Source organism: Protopterus annectens, chromosome 2.part0, assembly GCF_019279795.1.
Source record: "Protopterus annectens isolate FY-2018-M chromosome 2.part0, PAN1.0, whole genome shotgun sequence".
Taxonomy (NCBI): Eukaryota; Metazoa; Chordata; order Ceratodontiformes; family Protopteridae; genus Protopterus; species Protopterus annectens.
Window position 1 is genome coordinate 1,751,103,544 of NC_056728.1, and position 18,904 is coordinate 1,751,122,447.

An 18,904-nucleotide genomic window follows, 5' to 3' on the forward strand; every position below is an offset into this window, starting at 1 on the left:
TTTATTGTGTACCCCAGCAAGGTTAGAAGTTTCTTTACAAATGCCAAATGTTTTAATAGCATGTCCTGGCTTTCTGCCTGAATTAGACAATCATTCAGGCATAGGTATATCTGAATATTTTTCTGCCTGCAAAATGCAATGGCTGGAGCTAGACACTTTGTGAATACCCTGGGTGCAGTAGATAAGCCAAAGGGAAAGTACAGTTTTGTACCTACCATAAATGTAGATGTCCGATAGATATGCAACTGCAGTCATAACATATGGGTTGTCCTGCCTCAGGCAGCCCTCGGTCGGCTGGATTCCAAAGTCTGGGTCCGACGTCGGCTGATTTCACATTTCTCTCCGACGTCAGAGCGGCTGGAGTATATAAGCATCAGCCGACGCCATCTTCTTCAGTGTTTCTTGCCCCAGATGCCAGGTGCCCTCCAAGGAAGGCTGTAATCAAATTGGAAGACAATAATAGGTTTCCAGACAATAAATAAGCAATAAACAGATACACCATAACAGATATCCCCAGCTAAGGATAACAAGGAGAGGAGTGGACCCAAGGCATAGAGGGGAAGGAGGGAGGGAAAACCCGACTGCAGTTGCATATCTATCGGACATCTACATTTATGGTAGGTACAAAACTGTACTATGTCCTTCAAGAATGCAACTGCAGTCATAACATATGGGTTGAATACCATAGCTTAGCTGGGGGAGGTGGTATGCTCTAAGAAAAGGATGGTGTAGCTATCAATCCCTGCAGGACTGCCGAAGCAAAGCCTGCTCTGGATCTGGAATATAAAGGGAGGTTGTAGTGTTTGGAAAATGTATGCATGGAGCTCCATGTAGCAGCTTCTAGAATGTCTTTTGTAGGCACCCCTCTTAAAAATGCTGTAGAGGTGGTTGTAGCTCTGGTGGAGTGTGGTCTGACATTGGCTGGCACACTCTTTCCATGGAAGGAATAACAGAATCTGATGCAATGTCCAATCCATTTTGAAATTGTCTGTTTGGAAATTGCTTTTCCTTGTACTCCAGGGGCGTAAGCTACAAAAAGCTGATCAGACGTCCTACTGGTCTTGGTTCTGTCTAGGTAGTAGCGAAGTTGTCTGTGTATGTCCAAGGTATGTAACAGTCTTTCCCCTTTGTTCTCAGGATTGGGAAAGAAAGTAGGCAGGTGAATTGCTTGATTTAAAGAAACCCTAGATACCACTTTTGGCAGAAAGGTAGGGTTGGTTCGTAAGGAGACCCTGTCTCTGTGAAAAGTTATGAACGGTGATATTGCCATTAAGGCCTGTAATTCCGAAACCCTTCTTGCTGAGGTTATGGCCAGCAGGAAAGCTGTCTTCCAGGAAAGAAATTGTAAATCCACAGAAGCTGCTGGCTCGAAGGGAGGTTAAAGTCAATTTTTCTAGGACAAAATTGAGGTCCCAAGCTGGTACTGGTGCCTTTCTTGGGGGCTTTATATTCTTGATTCCTCTAAGAAATTGCCTTAACAAAGGATGTGAAAACACAGGTGGATCAGTGTTGTATCTAGCTGAGATAGCTGAAGCATGTATTTTTATGGAAGAGTATGAGAGTCCATTATGTAACATATCTGCCAAGTATTCCAGAATGAGTGGGATGCTCAAACGTGATGCATCATGACCCTTGTTGGTATTCCAAATGCTGAATCTCTTCCATTTGGCTGAGTAAGCCTTTCTGGTGGATGGTCTGCGGGCTTCTGTTAGTATCCGCTGAACTTCCTTGGAGAGAGGTAAATTGAGGTTATTTATGGGATTTCCCAAGCTGTTAGCTGTAGCGTCCGGATGTTGGGATGAACTGTCCTGAAGTTGTGTTGAGTCAAAAGTTGGGGCCATTGTGGAAGGGCCCATGTTTTGTTGTGACATATGCTCCGTAGTAGTGGGTACCAGTGTTGTCATGGCCAGTCTGGAGCTATTAGGATCCCCTTCGGCTGCTCTGCCTTGATCTTTAATAACACTGTGGTCATCAGTGGCAGGGTTGGAAATGCATAAATTATTAGGGAGCTCCAGTTGAATGAGAGGGCGTCTATTTTCCATGCTTGTGGATGATATGTCCTTGAGCAGAACTTTTGTAAGTGATGATTGAGGTGGGAGGCAAATAGGTCTACATCCGGCCTGCCCCATGTCGAGGTGAGTCATATAAAGATGTCTGGATGTAGCCTCCATTCGTGGGGGTCTAGGAAATTCCTGCTTAGACTGTCCGCCAGAACATTGTCTTTGCCTGGAACAAACTGGGATTGTAACTGTATGTTTAGACCCAGTGATTTTTCCCAAAGATTCATTGTCAATCTGCAAAGGGGGTAAGAATGAGTGCCCCCCTGCTTGTTTATGTACCACATCACAGTGGTGTTGTCTGTCCGTATTAGTAGGTGTCCTTGTTGAAGTTGTTGTCCAAAGGCCTCGATGGCATGCATTACTGCTAGCATTTCTTTTTGGTTGATATGCAGATGTGTTTCCTTTGGAGACCATTGCCCTTGAATACATCTGCCCTCCATGTGCGCCCCCATCCAAGGTCTGAGGCGCCTGTGGTCATGGTCTGTGTTATCTGAGGTTTTTTGAACGACATACCTGTGTTTGACTGGCTTACTGTGGCCCACCATAGAAATTCCTTTTGAAGACATGGAATGAGTGGAATAGTTGCTTCTAGGTTGTTGCTGTGTTGAGACCATAAGCTTTTTAAGTACCATTGAAGCTTTCTCATGTGTAGTCTTGCTAGTGGAACCAGGAGAATGCAGGATGCCATGTAACCCAGGGCCTATAGGAAACTCCTTGCAGTCATCTGGGTGAGCTTTGCTAAACTTTTGAAGTAATGAGTTAACTTATTTTGCTTGTCTTCTGTCAGGTAAGCCATTTGAGAGGCTGTGTCTAGTTTGGCTCCTAAGAAGGTTATTTGCTGGGATGGCTGAAGTCTTGACTTTTGAAAGTTGACTGTGTATCCCAGAGCCTGTAGCAAGTGTATGACATAATTCAAGTTTTTTGTCAAGGTTAGTTTGTTGTCCGCTTGTATGAGGCAATCGTCCAGGTACGGGTAGATTTGAATCCCCTGGAGCCTGCAATGAGCAATTACTGATGCCAGGCATTTCGTGAATACTCTGGGCGCAGTAGATAAGCCAAATGGCAATGCTGAGAATTGATAATGCTCTGGCCCTGCAAGAAATCTGAGGTATCTTCTGCAGCTGTGTCTGATAGGGACATACAGGTATGCCTCCTTGAGGTCCAGAGTAATCAGCCAAGACCCCTTGCCCAGCATGGGAAGGAGTTGCTGTAAAGTCAGCATTTTGAACTTTGGTACTATGAGAAAAGTGTTTAAAGCGGACAAGTCCAGTATTGGTCTCCATTGAGTTTCTTTTCTTGGAACAAGGAACAGTCTTGAATAAAACCCTGACCTTGCTCTTGTTGTGGAACTTTTCTATTGCTTTGATCTGAGCAAGCAGAGAAATTTGCTTGATAGCCTCTGCCCTCTGATTTTGTGGAAGGTTTGGCATGCCTTGTTTTCTTGGCAAGGTATGAAAATGGAACCTGTAACCGTGGTCTATAATGTCCAAAATCCATTTGTCTTTTGTCAGTTTGTGCCAATTTTTTGAAAACAGAGATAACTTTCCGCCCAAAGGAGCTTCTGTTTGCTCCTTGGTCAGCGGAACTAGAGGAAAGTCATTGAGATTGTCCCTGCGGGGCAGGAGAAACCCCTGTGTCACTTCTTTGGTTTGCTGGTTGCCATTGTCGTCCCCTGTAGGATCCTCTGTATTGCCCTCTTCCTCAGGAACGCCTGATTTTGCCCCTTTGAAATCTTTCAGGATTAGGAAAGGACCAGTTTTTAGAAGGCCAGTTCCTGCTGAATCTGGGTGGCTGAACCTGGAGGAAATCTTTGACTGTCTGAACTGACTTGGCTTTTTCCTCAATGGACTTTAGCATTAGCACCAAAAAGCTTGTTCTTTTCCAAGGGTGCGTCAAGAAGTTTTGCCTTAACATGATCTGGTAAAGGTTGTTCTTTTAACCATGCATGTCTACGAATGACCGCCCCTGTCATAGCTGCCCTACATGAAGCCTCCAATGCATCATATCCACACTGTAGAAAGTGATTGCTAACCTGCTGAGAATTATGCACAGCCTCCTGCAAAGACTTCCTATCTAAAGGTTCAGGAGAGGCCAATCTTTTCTGTAAATCATCTAACAGGAAATCCTGATATTGAAACATGTGAAAGAGACAATTGAGAGCTCTCATAGATAAAGTAGTGGAGGTGTAAACCTTCTTCCCCATCTCTCTAAGGACCTTGCTTCCCTGTCGGAAGGCAAAGGGTTTTTGGAGGTGGTAGCTGAAACCCCTTTAGGCCCCTGGGAAATTGTTTCTAAATCAACAGCATGGGCCCTAAAGAAATGAGAATGGGTTTCTGGGACCCTATAGTATCTGTCAGGCTTGACAGGAGCAGGAGGAAGAGTATCAGGGGTAACACTGGAGTCAGAGTATAAGTCATCCACAACATCAAGCACAGGAGGTATAGCTAAGGGTCTGTGTTGGGGCTTTTTAAGGAAGGTTCGAAGGCGCTTTCTGGAATCTGAATATTCCTGGCCTTGCCACTTAAAATGCTCCCTCATGGAATGCAGAACATCCCCAAAAGAAATATCCTCAGGAGGAGAGGCCGAGGGAATGGAGTCCTCTGCATCTGAATCCTCATAGGTCTGGAAGGGCTCTTCCTGGCTTTCGGAGTGAACAGAGTCCTCAGAATCTTCATCTGAAGGAAGAGGGTCAGAGGGTTCAACCCTGGGCCTCTTATCAGGAGGAGGCTGGGATCCTCTCTCAGGATGGGCCTGGGAACCTCTGATCAGGGAAATTAAATCTGCGCCATAGACATGATTTGAGTTTCAGGAGTAGGCTGAGGTAAGGTTTTAGCAGTAAGATGCTTGGACTTGCTGGCTGCCTTAGCACGTGTGTAGGCCTTGATAGACATGGACATGGGAGGCCTAGCCGCTCCACGTGCAGGAGTGACCTTATCAACAGCAATGGTCTCGGGCATTTCCTTGGTTTCAGTATCCGGAGGAAAATCAATAACTGGCGTCGGAGTGGCCTCCGGTATCGGAGGTATCGGTAATGCGGTGTCTTCGGTTCGGAGCGGTGGAATAACCGCCTCAGAGGGAACCGGGGCACTCGCGGTTAGTTTTGGTGTGGTGTCGGTGGAAGACGCGGGCCGAGGATGTCGGTCCCGGTCTTTTCGTTTCTTAGGAGTCTGCATTGTCCGTTGTTCCGACGGCATTGTATAATCAAATTTTTCACCGAAAGTCTTCAGCGAACTCCGCCCGGCGCCTGAGAGTGCGCTTATTGAAGCGAGCACAGGCGGCACAGGCCGAGACATCGTGGTCTGGGCCAAGGCAAGGGAGGCAGTAAGAGTGGAAATCCTTATGAGGTATTTGTTTACCACAAGACAAACAATTATTTACTTTTTCAGTAATTTCTGACATCGGCTGAGGCAAGAAAAGGTCCCCAACAGGGTACTTAGCTTTTTTGATGACTTCGGTTTCGAAGAATACAGGAGCTGACCGACCGGCACTTGCGAACTGCTTCTGCTTCGGCCACCGCGCGGCAAGAAAGACTGAAGAAGATGGTGTCGGCTGATGCTTATATACTCCAGCCGCTCTGACGTCGGAGAGAAATGAGACATCAGCCGACGTCGGACCCAGACTTTGGAATCCGGCTGACCGAGGGCTGCCTGAGGCAGGACAACCCATATGTTATGACTGCAGTTGCATTCTTGAAGGACATGTGCAGAGAACTGATGGTGCGTGTAGCCTGCTTTGAAGCATAGGTATCTTCTGCAAGATTCCCTGATTAGGATGTGCAACATGGAGCCTGCTCTGGTGTAGGTATTTCCTGCAAGATTCCCTTATTGGAATGTGCAGGTAAGCTTCCTTTAAGTCTAAGGTTGCCAACCAGGCATCTTTGAACAGCATAGGAAGCAGGTGTTTAGAATAGAGAGATCCAGGATAGGACACCAGGAGCTGTCTTTTCTGGGTACCAGGAAAAGTCTTGAGTAAAACCTTTTTCCCCTTTTTTCTGCTGGGACAGGTTGAATAGCCCTGCTACTTAGAAGAGAGAGAACCTGCTGTTGAGCCTCTACCCACTGATTTGGCGGTAGGTCTGGCCAACCGTTTGGGGTTGGTAAGGTGTGGAAGTGGAATCTGTATCCTTGGAAAACTATATTTAAAACCCATTTGTCCTGGGTAATGAGTTCCCAGTTTTTTGCACGCAGGGCGAGCTTTCCTCCAAAGGGAGCAGGCAGTTGAGCAGGGCTTGGAAGGGTTAAGGTTAAGTCATTGTGACATTTTTCCATAGGGGGATGTCTTACTACTTCCAGCTTTGGAAGTGGGAGCCCCCCACTGCTTAGGCCTGTGTATAGCCTGAGACTGTAACCTAGGTGGTCTGCTGTTCCTGGGTTTGGACTGAGAAGGCCTGGAAGAGACTGGAAAGGACCAATTCTTAGAAGGCCAATGCCTACTAAATCTGGGAGGCTGTACTTGCAGAAAATGTTTAACAGTTTGCATAGATTTAGCTTCTTCCTCCATCTTTTTAAGGATGACTTCTGCCTTGTTGCCAAACAGGCGGTCTTGGTTTAAGGGAGCATCCAGTAATTTAGCTTTAACATGAGTTTTGCTCCTTAAGCCAAGCATGCCTTCTAAGTACAGACCCATTGACAGCAGCCCTGCAAGATGCTTCTAAGGAGTCAAAACCACATTGCAAAGTATGTTTACCAACTTGTTCAGCAGAATGCATTAAATCCTGTAATTCTTTATGTTCAGCACAGTCAGGAATCAACATCAATTTCTGTTTAAGTAGTCCCATAATATGCTACTGATACTTTAACATATGAAACTGGTAATTTAAGGCCCTAATGGCCAAAGTAGGAGAAGTGTATGCCTTCTTACCCCATCTGTCCAAGGCCCTGGAATCTCTATCAGAGGGGGTAGGGTTTTTGGCAGCAGTAGCCTTAATGCCCTTTGGTCCTTGGGAAATGATCTCTGGATCTGCAGTAGGATTCCTAAAGAGGAACTTGTGAGAGTCAGGTACTCTGTAATACCGGTCAGGTTTTCAGAGAGCTGGAGGTAAAGTGTCTGGGGCCAGGCTAGATTCCAAGAAGGCAACATCTACAATGTCCAGAACAGGAGGGATAGCTAAAGGCTTGTGTGAGGGAGGAGTAAAAATTCCCTAAGCCTCTTTTTGGAGTCGGAGTATCCTGGCTTTCCCAGCAGAAATGCTCCCTAAGAGTGTGCAAGGTTTCACCAAAAGAAAAATCTTCTAGAGGGGAAGCAGAGGGAATGGAATCCTCTGCGTCAGAATCCTCATAGGTAGATAAGGGCAAATCCTGGTGATCAGAAGAAAAAGAAATTTCAGAATCCTGATCAGGAAAATCAGGTCTAGGTCTCTTAGAGGGGGAAGGCTGGCTTCCCCTAATTAAAGCAATAAGATCTTCAGCCATTCTAAACATTTGTTTTTTAGGCATATGGGCCTGACCATGTGAGTTGGACGTCAGTTTTCCAGGTGTGGGTCAAGTTTTAGGCCTTGATAAAAAAGATGGCGTCAGTTTAAAATGCAAATCTGTAGGCCTGAATACACCCTCAGAAGCCGGTGCCTGCACAGTGGCTCCGGTCCCATCCAAGGTAGAGACATCTGCAGGTTCCATAGTCGAAGAAGCATGTTGCGGCATACTGGACTCCGAATGAGTCTCAGTAGAGGCCAGTGAATCTGAAGTAGTGGGTATCAGGGGCTGCGAAAGCGCCTGAGTACCGGCAAACTGGCGACTAGCTTAAAGGAAGTGTTGTCGGCAGTTTTGGACCTATGCGCTCTGTCTCTGTCTTTATCCTCACTTTTTTTAGAATATTGGTAGTCGGATGGCTTACCGAAGCCATTTCTGGATAGTTAAACAGAGTACCAAAATAATTTGTTGCGAAAATATACTGACGAATAGTTCGGGGGTTGAATAAGGCACAAAACCGACAGCAAGGGATATCGTGGTCTGGGCCTAAGCAAGGAATGCAGTACGAATTAAAATCTTTATGAGGAATTTGCTTTCCACAGGTAAGACAATTGTTAACTTTTACTGACATCGGTTAAGAGCAAGAAAAAGGATCCCCACTGGGGTACTTAGCTTTTTTCGAAGACTTCGGTTTTGAAACTCGAAAATGAAAATTTCAGGAGTCGGCCGACCGGCACTTGCAAACTGCTTCTGCTTTGGGCACTGCGCAGCAAGAAAGACTGATGTAATGGCATCGGCTGCATGTTTTATACCCCTGACGACCTGATGTCATGGAAGAAGGGACAGCATCTGACACAGGAATCCAAGACTCTGGTATTCAGGCCGGCTGAGGGCTACCTGCAGGCAGATAACCCAAATGTAATGACTGCAACAGTGAAACACGAAGAACATCATAGCAACAATCAAGTCAAGAGGAAACATAAGGGTCTGAGCCTAGACCTCCTGCTGTTCCCTCACCCAGGTTATCACGACCATGACCTACTGGGCTCTCAATGCAAACAAAAATGCACACATTTACATCTGGGCTTCACACCATGCTGCTTGTTCAAGCATTATAGAAAGTGCCAGTACAGATCCTGGTTCACAATCTGACAGGTACAGGAGCAGGCTTACGGGTTCAGTTTCTTATGTATCCTAAATGGGAGTTTTTCCACACTGACCTGAAGTGTGTATGTGGCAGAAAAGAAATAAGTGGCACCAGGCCGCTGTGTATCTTCTGCTAAACTGATAGTGCAAGTAAGAGGCATGAGTGTCCATGGGCACAAGAACAACAGAAAACATTGTTAATTTTGGGATAAGCAGCAGCAGACAAAATCTCAAAAATCAGAAAAGAAGGCTTCTAAAGTTACAGCTATCCAGCTGTTGTGAAGATAGAGCAGTGAAATATCATATTACATAAGTATGTATGCCTAGAACAGAATAATCCTCTAATGTTACACAGGTATTCGCTCTCGAGTTACAAGGAATGCAGTAAACTAACTCAACATTCACTGTGGTTGAACCCATCTAAGATTCAAGAAGTAAGGCTTCTGCCAAAAACATTTATCAGAAGACCTTAATCTGATAAAGTATTTAGGATGGCTTTAATAAACTTAAGTCTCAGCTGTTGGGTTGGCTGTGACATGAAAATGCTCAAATTTCTCCCCAGTGACCTAGTAAAGTTAAAAGTACACCTTAAAATACAGGGCAGCTCTGAACTTTTCTACTGAATGTCAATCATTAAAAAAAAAAACAAAAAAAATAATTTTCTGTTACTGTTCTAGGTGTAATGGGAATGATATGAATGCCAGATTTAAGGGTACCTCTTAAATCTTACTGTAATAATTTGGTAACAGGCAAAAATGAATGGCAACCACATTCCAGAATGAATGAAACATGCAGGTAATAGTCCTATATGCACCTTTGCAAAGTGAATGAATGTAGCTGTACAACTTGGCTCCTGGTACAGAGGAAAGGAGCCCTGACTGCAACTCAGGTCACCAGGATTTGAGTATGGGTCTCAATGCTCAATAACTCATATGGGGATGATGGAGAAACAAAGGTACAAAGCTTGATTGCCTCATTCGAGGTGAGGGGGGGTGCACTGGGGCATACATACGGGCATTATCATCTCTGATGGAAGCCGGGTAGGACTGCTTGTGGTGCCTTACAGTGAGGAACCAGGTTTCTTATTGGGAACACCCTCATGGAACTGAGGGAAGGGAATCCAGTGCTGTCACCCCACTGCACAAATGTCTACAGGTGGCCTTACCCATGTGTGTGCTGGGCTGTAGGGCAAAAAACTAAATACAAATCTTGAACCACCTCTAAAGACACCCTGAATCATGTCCTCTCTCAGCTAGTGGGAACAGGAGTAGGGTAATAATAAAGAAAGAAACTCTGATGTCTACCTGGATGGAAGCTTTTATGATTGGTCCAACTAAGTTCCCACAGATAGAGAAAGACTACCAGGTATTTACTTTAATTGCCAATGTGACAGTGTCATCACAAGTCCTGTGTTTTCGTAAGGTATAAGAGGAATTACTAATTACAAAAATGTATTTCTCGGTACTCCACAACTTCCGGTGCAAGCCCTTACAACAGGCTACTGCACGTATCCACTAAACGACATAGGAAGTTGTCCAACAAAGGACAAACTTGGACAGAGTTCGCTGATTGTTCACCACTGTGACTAACAGCAAGGCCAACAGATCCTACAGCAGCAACCACAAATTCTTCTAAGTATCAGGAGGAATGACTGTTGATAAACTCCCTCCTGATTCAGAGGAAAGGGAGAGACAGGAATGGCATTAAAAAGTTCTCCTTACATTTTGAACGGAAAAGAATATTACTTGTTCTAAAGCTTCATCACCCTCAATGAAATAGCATTTATCGAGAATAAGAGATATTGCTAGCTGAGCGTGTATATATTAGACCACAGGAAAAAGAAGGGATAAGATATGGGTACATTTTCAATGTCAGGGGACAAGGGGGAGGAGAAAAACTGCAGAGAAATGGGACAGATAGGTAAAAGGGTACATGGGTGAACAGTAGAGTATAACAGTAGAGCTTCAAAAAGATCTAAAGAAATACTTCACAGAGTTGTGTGGTACCAGAATAAAATGCAGTGGTATGGTACAGCCTAGAACAGTTGAAGGATGCCTTGGCAAACATATGGGAGATGGGGTACTTTTTAGGGGCTAACTACAACACTTTGGTGGACTCGAGCACATCTTTCACTGGCATCTGCACAGGGACCAGTGGCCAGAATATGTTGCATATGTTCCTAGTACCTTATACTAAAATCAAAACAGATGTACACATGCTGCAAGAGTCTTCCTCAATAATAAGAATATACAATTCCAGCCTCCTGACCACTACTTCAGCTGCCTTGCTCTGTATCTAATGCAAAGCTATGGTGAATAAAAAAGCATTTATAGTTATGCACAAGAAGAACATAGACATACTGAAGCGTCTGAAGAGACGCTGTCTGCTGCTTTTCGGAGTCCAAACAACTTCTTCCAAGGGTTCGGGGAGGGAGACAACAGTTCCTTTTGAGGAAATAAGTTAGATTAAGTTCAGTTTATTAAAATAAATATGTGCAGTCCTTGACAAAATAATCACATGAAGTATGCATGTCTTCAGATGAATTAACCAAGGAAAAACCTCTGTTCTAACATCACAAAAACAATGAAAATATACAACTTATGAGGAATGTATACTTACCATTATGTAGAAAGGGCAGCTACAGTAACAGGAAGTATGCATGTCTTCAGTATGAATTAACCATGGAAAAACCTCTGTTCTAACATTACAAAAACAATGAAAATATACAACTTATGAGGAATGTATACTTACCATTATGTAGAAAGGGAAGCTACAGTAACACTTCACAAGTAAACGTATCTCATTACAGTTGAGCATAGGAAGTACTCCAAAATCATCATAAAAAAATCATACTGCAGAATGATCTACCAAAAGCACCAAGTTCAACAATTTCATACACTTAGACTTAAACACCATTTTACCACATGATGCACTTAAACCCCCAAATAATGACAATACCATGCAAACTTTCTCCAAACACATAAAACCAGTTAACACTGGTCTTTGTCAGTTTTCAAAAGAAAAACAAAAACATAGTTCTAGAAAAAAATGCAGTGAGAGAAGAGGATAGAGAGAGACAGAATATTATTAAAACTTCATTAGAATTACCCAGTCATCCAAATACCGTGCAACAACGCAACCAGAGAGACAACGAGAATTAACAAGGATGCATGCACTAACAGCGGAAAAATACATTTTAACATTACACTGGGAAAGAGAACCATCAGAAATAAAGCTATACTGCTTCTGAGCAGAGTTCCATATTTTCTGAAACACAGTAAAAGGGAACACCAGAGTGAAACAATAATGGCACAAATAATGGTGGTTTACTGACTAAGCTTTCCTGCACAAGACATGTTTTAAAAAGTCTTTTTTTTTGTTATATCTGAATATTACCTACTTCCACCTTAAATGGCTGAGTAAAAAGTAAAGGTAATTTTTATACAGTAAAACTCCTTTTTGGTTTCTGCATTATGAAACTGTTTGCTATCCTTTGTGGAGCTCATTAATTTAATTATTTTGAAAACAGAACAAGGTGACAACCTTCTCTACCAGTTTTGGAGATCCTTTGCAGCCCACTCCACTTCTCCCTCTCTCCTCATTCTCTTTCACCCCTAAATAAAAAAAAAAAAATCTTGCATTAGCTGATACAGAGAGAAAAGGATGGGTGGGGCACTTGAGCGATGAATCGCCTTAATCATTGATGTATGAATAATTGGATAATTGCTGCAGGATTCATACATATGGGATAAAGTTATCTGGTAAAAACTGATGTCTGTTAGCCAAATGTATCACTAGTAAGACAGTCCCCAGGTACACAAAACTGCACTCTCAAGCCAAGGGGACAACAAAGCTATAAAACAGTCCAATGTATATGGTTGTTTCTGCTTTTTAATGGCCTAGAAAAGATATGCAGAAAGACTGTGCCAATCAAAGCTCTTGGGGGAGGATAAAAAAGCAGAAATACAGACCAAGGCAAAAAGCTAAGCATGTAAGCAATGCCAAGCATTTCAATTAAAGATATGCAAACATTCTGAAATGACTCCCGTCTCGAGGAGGAAGTTGGACATGAGCTATTCAATGCTGAGGTTCCATGGGGCAAGTATGCCTCCAACAGGTTTGGAGTCAACCCTAGTCCCCCGGAGCCAACGCCAAAGCTTCGGCTCTGAGAGTCGTTCTGCTCAGAAAGGATCGGAAACATGGGACTTTGGAACATGGTCTAAGTGGAAGAATAACCTGTCTTCAGATCCAAGGACACTCTCAAAGATCTCAGATCCAAGGGCTCCAAAGCCAAAGGTTGAATTGGAGAAGGAGGTAACACATGTGGCTGGGTGGAGAGTAGGCTCATGGGTCCAATGGAAGATGGAGCCGGGATCACCCCAATATGGATATGAGCTCTGAGGAACTTCCTTGCTCCTGAAGGACCTAAGGGAAGAGCTGGTTAAAGATGGTCTGGGAAATCTCCTTGGTGTTTCCTGTAGGAAAGGGGAATGGGGCCAAGGAGATCTTGGCTCCAGTGTTTAGAGGGGTGACCGGGTTCAAGGCGATTTAGACTTGGATGAGCTAATCCAAGTTTTTTTAAATTTTGGTTGGAGGGTCAATTATCAGAGCCGATCTGGGAGAACGGTTGGGAGACTGCTTCCTGGAGTCTTTCTCCTTTGAAGCAGCGTCACGCTTCCCTTTATCAGACATAGCAGGGGGTTGAGCCCCAGCAGGCAAGAAAGAGGACTAAGGCAAAAGACCTCTCATAATTAATGTATTTCTCCTATCACTCAATGCCCTGGAATTAAACTCTACACAAATAGGGCACTGGGTGTCCACATGGGCAGTATCCAAGCAGTAAATGCATTCCTTGTGGGCATCAGAAATAGGAGCTTATGCCCACCACAGGAAGTGCATTTTTTTGAAGCCCATAGGCTTGTTGTACATCTTGAGGACTGCCAAAGAACAGAGAGAAAAGGAAAGTAACCTTTGTTTGATTTTTTTGTTTTTTAAAGTAAATAGAAAATTTAAGATACCAACAACAGTCCTGGCAAACACCTTGTATTGGGTATGAAAAGGAAGCAGAGGACAAAGAAAGGGTACCAACAATGGTGCTTAGAAGATTATCCTGTAACAGGTGGGAAGGCCTAAACAGAAAGGGACAGTACTAATGCAGAGAAACCTAAAAAACTATCAGAAAAGTTAAGGGGGAAAGGGTGACAGAGATCAGTTAAATAAAGTATAAAACTCCTGGTACATGATGAAAAAAAAAACTAGTTTGCACCCTGTAGCTCAAAAGCAGAAGATATACGTCTCAATGATATGGTAGCAAATGAGATCCGAGATATGCTAAGACAATAGGGCATTGTGGATAAAGGGAGTAGCTCAACAGTTGGATTCTGAATCTGGTGAAAGCATCCAAGTTGGATCAGAGGTTGGATCCAAGACCCATCAGTTGAGGAATGAATGAAAATGACAACATCAGATCTACTGTTTTTTTTTTTTTCAATTCAGGGTCTTGACAGTGGTGTTTTATGTTCTAGATAGTCTTATTATTAGAAATGTCACAACAGTGAAGTGTTAGTGAAAAGGACAATCTCCATCTGAATGGGAGGTGGCACCGGGTGGATAGAGGGATTTTTCCTTTACATTATAAGGAAGCTAAATTTATAGTCTAAAACAGTGGTATCCTCTTATTCCCCAGCACTATTTCTAGAAGATGTTGCTGACAGAAGTGGATAACACGCCTTACCAATATCCTTATCAAAAGGTCTACTTTGGAGAAGAGGAAAACTGCAGCATATGGACAGAGAGATTATTTTTAATAACATTTAAGTTTTAAGCACTAGAGAATCAACCACTTGTTGCTGTCTTCAGAGAGGACCTTCATTCTAAAGAACCAGTGTCACTACCAGGGCCAGTTTCTCATTTTTCTAGAACTTACTCCAGAATACTGGATTATCAACTAGTGTCACACATGATGGAGGGTGTGTAGATCAGAGTGTGTGATATACCTTTAAGAAGTTTTCCAATGAATCAGCACATGCATATTATAAGTACTGAGCACGTGCAAGCAAGAGTGCCATTTTGAGTGAGCAGCCAGAGTGAAAGCATGCAAGTATGTAGTCAGTCAGTTAGATAGCTCATTTAAGTTTAATGTTCCTGTCATCCATCCTGATATATTTGTGTACAATAAACTACTTAAATGAACACCCAAGCCTCAACGTCTTCTTAATGCACATGAGTGATACAGTGTCAGAATGGGATCCAGAGTTACAGCCATGAAGCAACCAGTTAATGTTGGAGGAATATACAGGAGTGGATTATCCCTACTGCTCAAATGACTTGCAAAACAGATCAAAAACAAATTCCAGGGACTAAAATTTCTTTAAATGATTTGTTTTGCTATAATTATAAAGCGAACCACTCGGAATACTCAAAATGAATTTCTTATTAAACAAAATGTCAAACTGCAACATATTGATAAAAAATATTCAAAATAATTACAAAAATGTTTGAAACAATATCCGAAGCACATAAAATGTACAAAACAGGGAAAGCAAACTTATTTTTTCGCTATGTACTACTTTTTCATATTAACTAATGCTATTCAAAGTATCCGAAGTGTGCAAAGTGTTTGCAAGTGTGTGCAGTATTACATTCCAGTTATTTTGCAAAGTACAGTCTTTTCAAATATTATTTCACAAAGTACAGTTATTTCAAGACATATTTCACAGAGGTGTCTATATTGAAAAACTGAATGCTGAAAACAGCGAATGATGTTTCATAGACACATTTTCAGCGAAAGCTGAAAATGTCGAAACCACAGAACAGCAATTTCTTTCCTAGGGAAAGAAATTACTGTTCCAACCCCCCCCCCCCCCAAAAAAAAAAAAAACATTAAACACTTCCAAACACATACACACATACCCTAACCCTAATTATACCCCCCCCAAAAAACAGTAAACAATTAAATACACACATGCACGTAACCCAACCATACATCTAACGAAGAAAAAAAAACAGTAAACATTTTAAAACATATGCACTTACCTTAACACGCACCCTAAGCCTAAGGTCAGTAACTGTTACACATTCACGCTCTGGAGCTATACCGGACAAGGGACCACACTACACTTCAGAACATGGCACAGCAACGAAGCGGTCAAGCGACTTCTTTCCCATGGAAAGAATTTGCTGAACAGCCGCTTCACTGTTTTGTCTGTTTGCCCTACATGTGTCGATGAAAACGCATTCGACAAAATGCATTTTCGTCGTTCTAATAGGAACCCTCACAGAGTACAGTATTTCAAAGAGTTTAAGGTGCATTTGAATATTATTACAAGTACCTGGTGTGTCTGAATGTTTGCACACAATTACAAGGGCAATTTTGCATTGTGTTTTATTATAATCTGTGCGCATGGCAGAAGGTTTTCACAGACCCACACCACTTGTGTTTAATGACAATACTGCAGAAAAACTGGAGTGTTTGAGCAGGAATACAATATTTTCATACAAGCTGCTTTTTCTGACAAAGACATGTACAAAGGCATTTATTCTGCTTAATTTAACTGGTTCATGAACTATTAAGACAGATAATTCATTTGTACATGCACCTGCTGTTTGCAGGGGAGGGGAACACCACCATATAGTGGTACCAGCTGACACAAGGGAAGACCTAGAGTGCTTAAAACATAAATTCAGAGAGATGTGTAACCCCCAAACAAATATTACAATGGAAAGGCACTTATTTTACACAAGGGATCAAAAGGTTTGTGAAACACTTGCACCATATATAACTGACTTCAGAAACAAGGCTAAAATGTGTAGATTTGGTGATTTGAGAGATGAGTTGATAAAAGACAAGCTTGTGTGTGGTATTAATAATGACAAAGTGAGAAAGATTTTACTTCGAGACAGTGATTTAATGTTAAATAACGCCACTGAGATTTGTCAGATATACGAGCTTACTGAAAAACACACAAGTATGCTTACAAATGAGAATATCTGTAAAAGGCACAGTGGCAAAGCTCATGCTGACAGTATGCAGCACGTAGTTAAAAGAAACAGGCCCAAGCACATAGCGGCTACTGCAGGTCCTGTAACAGTCCTTGGAAAACCCAGAGTCTTTCCAGCAAATTCAAGACCATGCTCAGTGAAACATAAGGGTCAACAAAGTTAAAACACGTGCCCCCATCTAGCCTCATAGTCAACTGTCGTAACTGTGGTGGCAATCGCAAACCAAAAAGAGAAAAGTGCTTAGCTTTTGGTCACTACTGTCATTCTTGCAATAAGAGGACTCATTTCAAAAGGTTTTATAAATCAAATAAGGAACATTCTTTTATTAAAAGAAGGTATCCCAAGAGGCAAGTTGGTCAATTAGAAAGCTGCGACCCTACTTTTTATGTTGATGGTCTATCTGTGCTTGGTGAAACAGTCAATGCAGTAGATTTGTGGGAAAGAATGAGATCTTTGGTATTGCTTGGATTAACGGGAGTCCTGTAGAGCTCAAAGTAGATACTGGCTCAAAGTGCAAGATTATGTCAGCAGAAACATTTTCTAGAATAACTGCTACAGAACAATTTGATTTGACAAAGTGTGCAAGCTTGTTGCATATGGTGGTGAAGAAATTCAAACCGAAGGCTCAGCAGTGCTTGCATGTTACTCTGCTGGGAACAGCTATGACTTGCAATTTTTCGTAGTCAAGAGACACATGCAGTCATTATTAGGCCTCAGAGACAGTTTGAAAAAAATGGGATTGCTTTCATTTAATAAAGAAGTTCACCATGTAAGCCTGCGTGACAACAGCTCATATTTCATCCAAACTATTTTTTCTGAGTATGCTGATATATTTGCAGAAAAACTAGGCAAACTACCAGTTGTGTACTCTATCAAGTTAGACCCAGAGGTCAGCCTAGTTGTCAGACCTGCACAAAAGTTCCAGTAGCTATGCAGAGCCGAGTTGAAGCTGAGCTAGACAAAATGGTGCATCTATGAGTAATTTGTCCACTAGAACAATCTATTGAATGGGTATCCTCTACGGTGGTAGCGCATAAGAAAAGATATCAGAATATGCATTGATCCAACAGATCATTACAAAGCATTAAAAAGACCTCATCATCCAATGCGCACAGTTGAAGAGGTTGCTTACCCTCATGCCAAATGCCACTGTTTATTCTACCTTAGATGCCCTGTGCTATTAAAGTAGATGATATTCTAGTAGGAGGCATTGGTGAAGTTGAACATGACAGAAACCTCAAGTTAGTTCTGGAAAGAGCAGGTGAAATTAATCTTAAGCGGAATCCTCAGAAGTGCAAGTTCAGGCTATGAGAAGCTAGTTATGGTGTTCACTTGTTTACCAGTTCAGGCTTATGACCAGATCCTTCAAAGCAAACAGCAATTCTCGAGATGCCAGCTCCAGACAATGTCCAAGCCCTGCAATGTTTTCTTGGCATGGTCAACTAACTAGGTAAGTTCATTCCAGATTAACGCCACCTTTCAGCACCGCTCAGAGAGCTGACATGTAAAGATGTAATTTGGTGATGGTCAGAATAGCACCAAAGAGTATTTGATGTCCTGAAACAGAAAATTGCTAGTCCACCCATCTCAGCTACTATGATGTTCACAAACCAGTTACTCTTTCCTGTGATGCTTGTAAGTTTGGTCTAGGTGCAGCCATTCTTCAAAAGGGTAGACCAAGTAGCCTATGCATTGAGACCTTTTACCCAAACCAAGAGTATGCCCAGAGTGATAAAGAGCTTTTGGCAATTGTGTTTACATGTTTGAAGTTCTATGATTAAATTTATGTTTGACCTATCCAGAACAAAACTGACTACCAACCTCTAGTTACTATTTTGAGAAAGCCTATGCGTACAGCTCGAGCTAGACTGCAACACATAATGCTCAAACTGCAAAAGTACAATTTCAATCTTGTCTATACAAAAGTCAAACTTCTTTATCATGCTGATACTTTATCCAACTCGCCTAGAAGAACCAAAGAACAACATAACAATGAGCAACTTGATTTTGAGGTCACGGAAGTGAGACATTTTTCCTCCACATGTTTTGATGAGCTCAGAACTCACACAGTTTCATATCCAATTCTACAGAAGCTCAACCGCTTTATCAGTCGAGGATGGTCTTCAAAGCAATCTTGTTTACCACTAGAAGTGTAACCCCTATTTTCCATACAGAGATGAGATTTTTGTCAGACATTGGTATCATTACGAAAGGTCCTAAAGTGATTGTACCAAAGTCCTTGCAAAAAGAGTATATTAAGATTTTACATTGTGGCCACACAGGAACTAA

General features: G+C 42.4%; 1 protein-coding gene across 1 annotated transcript in view; it reads right to left on the reverse strand.

Moving 5' to 3' along the window:
* Positions 1-18,904, reverse strand: part of CCDC30 (coiled-coil domain containing 30) — a 2,524,512-nt gene that overhangs the window by 1,493,281 nt on the left and 1,012,327 nt on the right. The window contains exon 7 of the mRNA XM_044060442.1: positions 10,975-11,058. Coding sequence (XP_043916377.1) covers positions 10,975-11,058 — 84 coding nt within the window. The remainder of the gene's footprint in view (positions 1-10,974; positions 11,059-18,904) is intronic.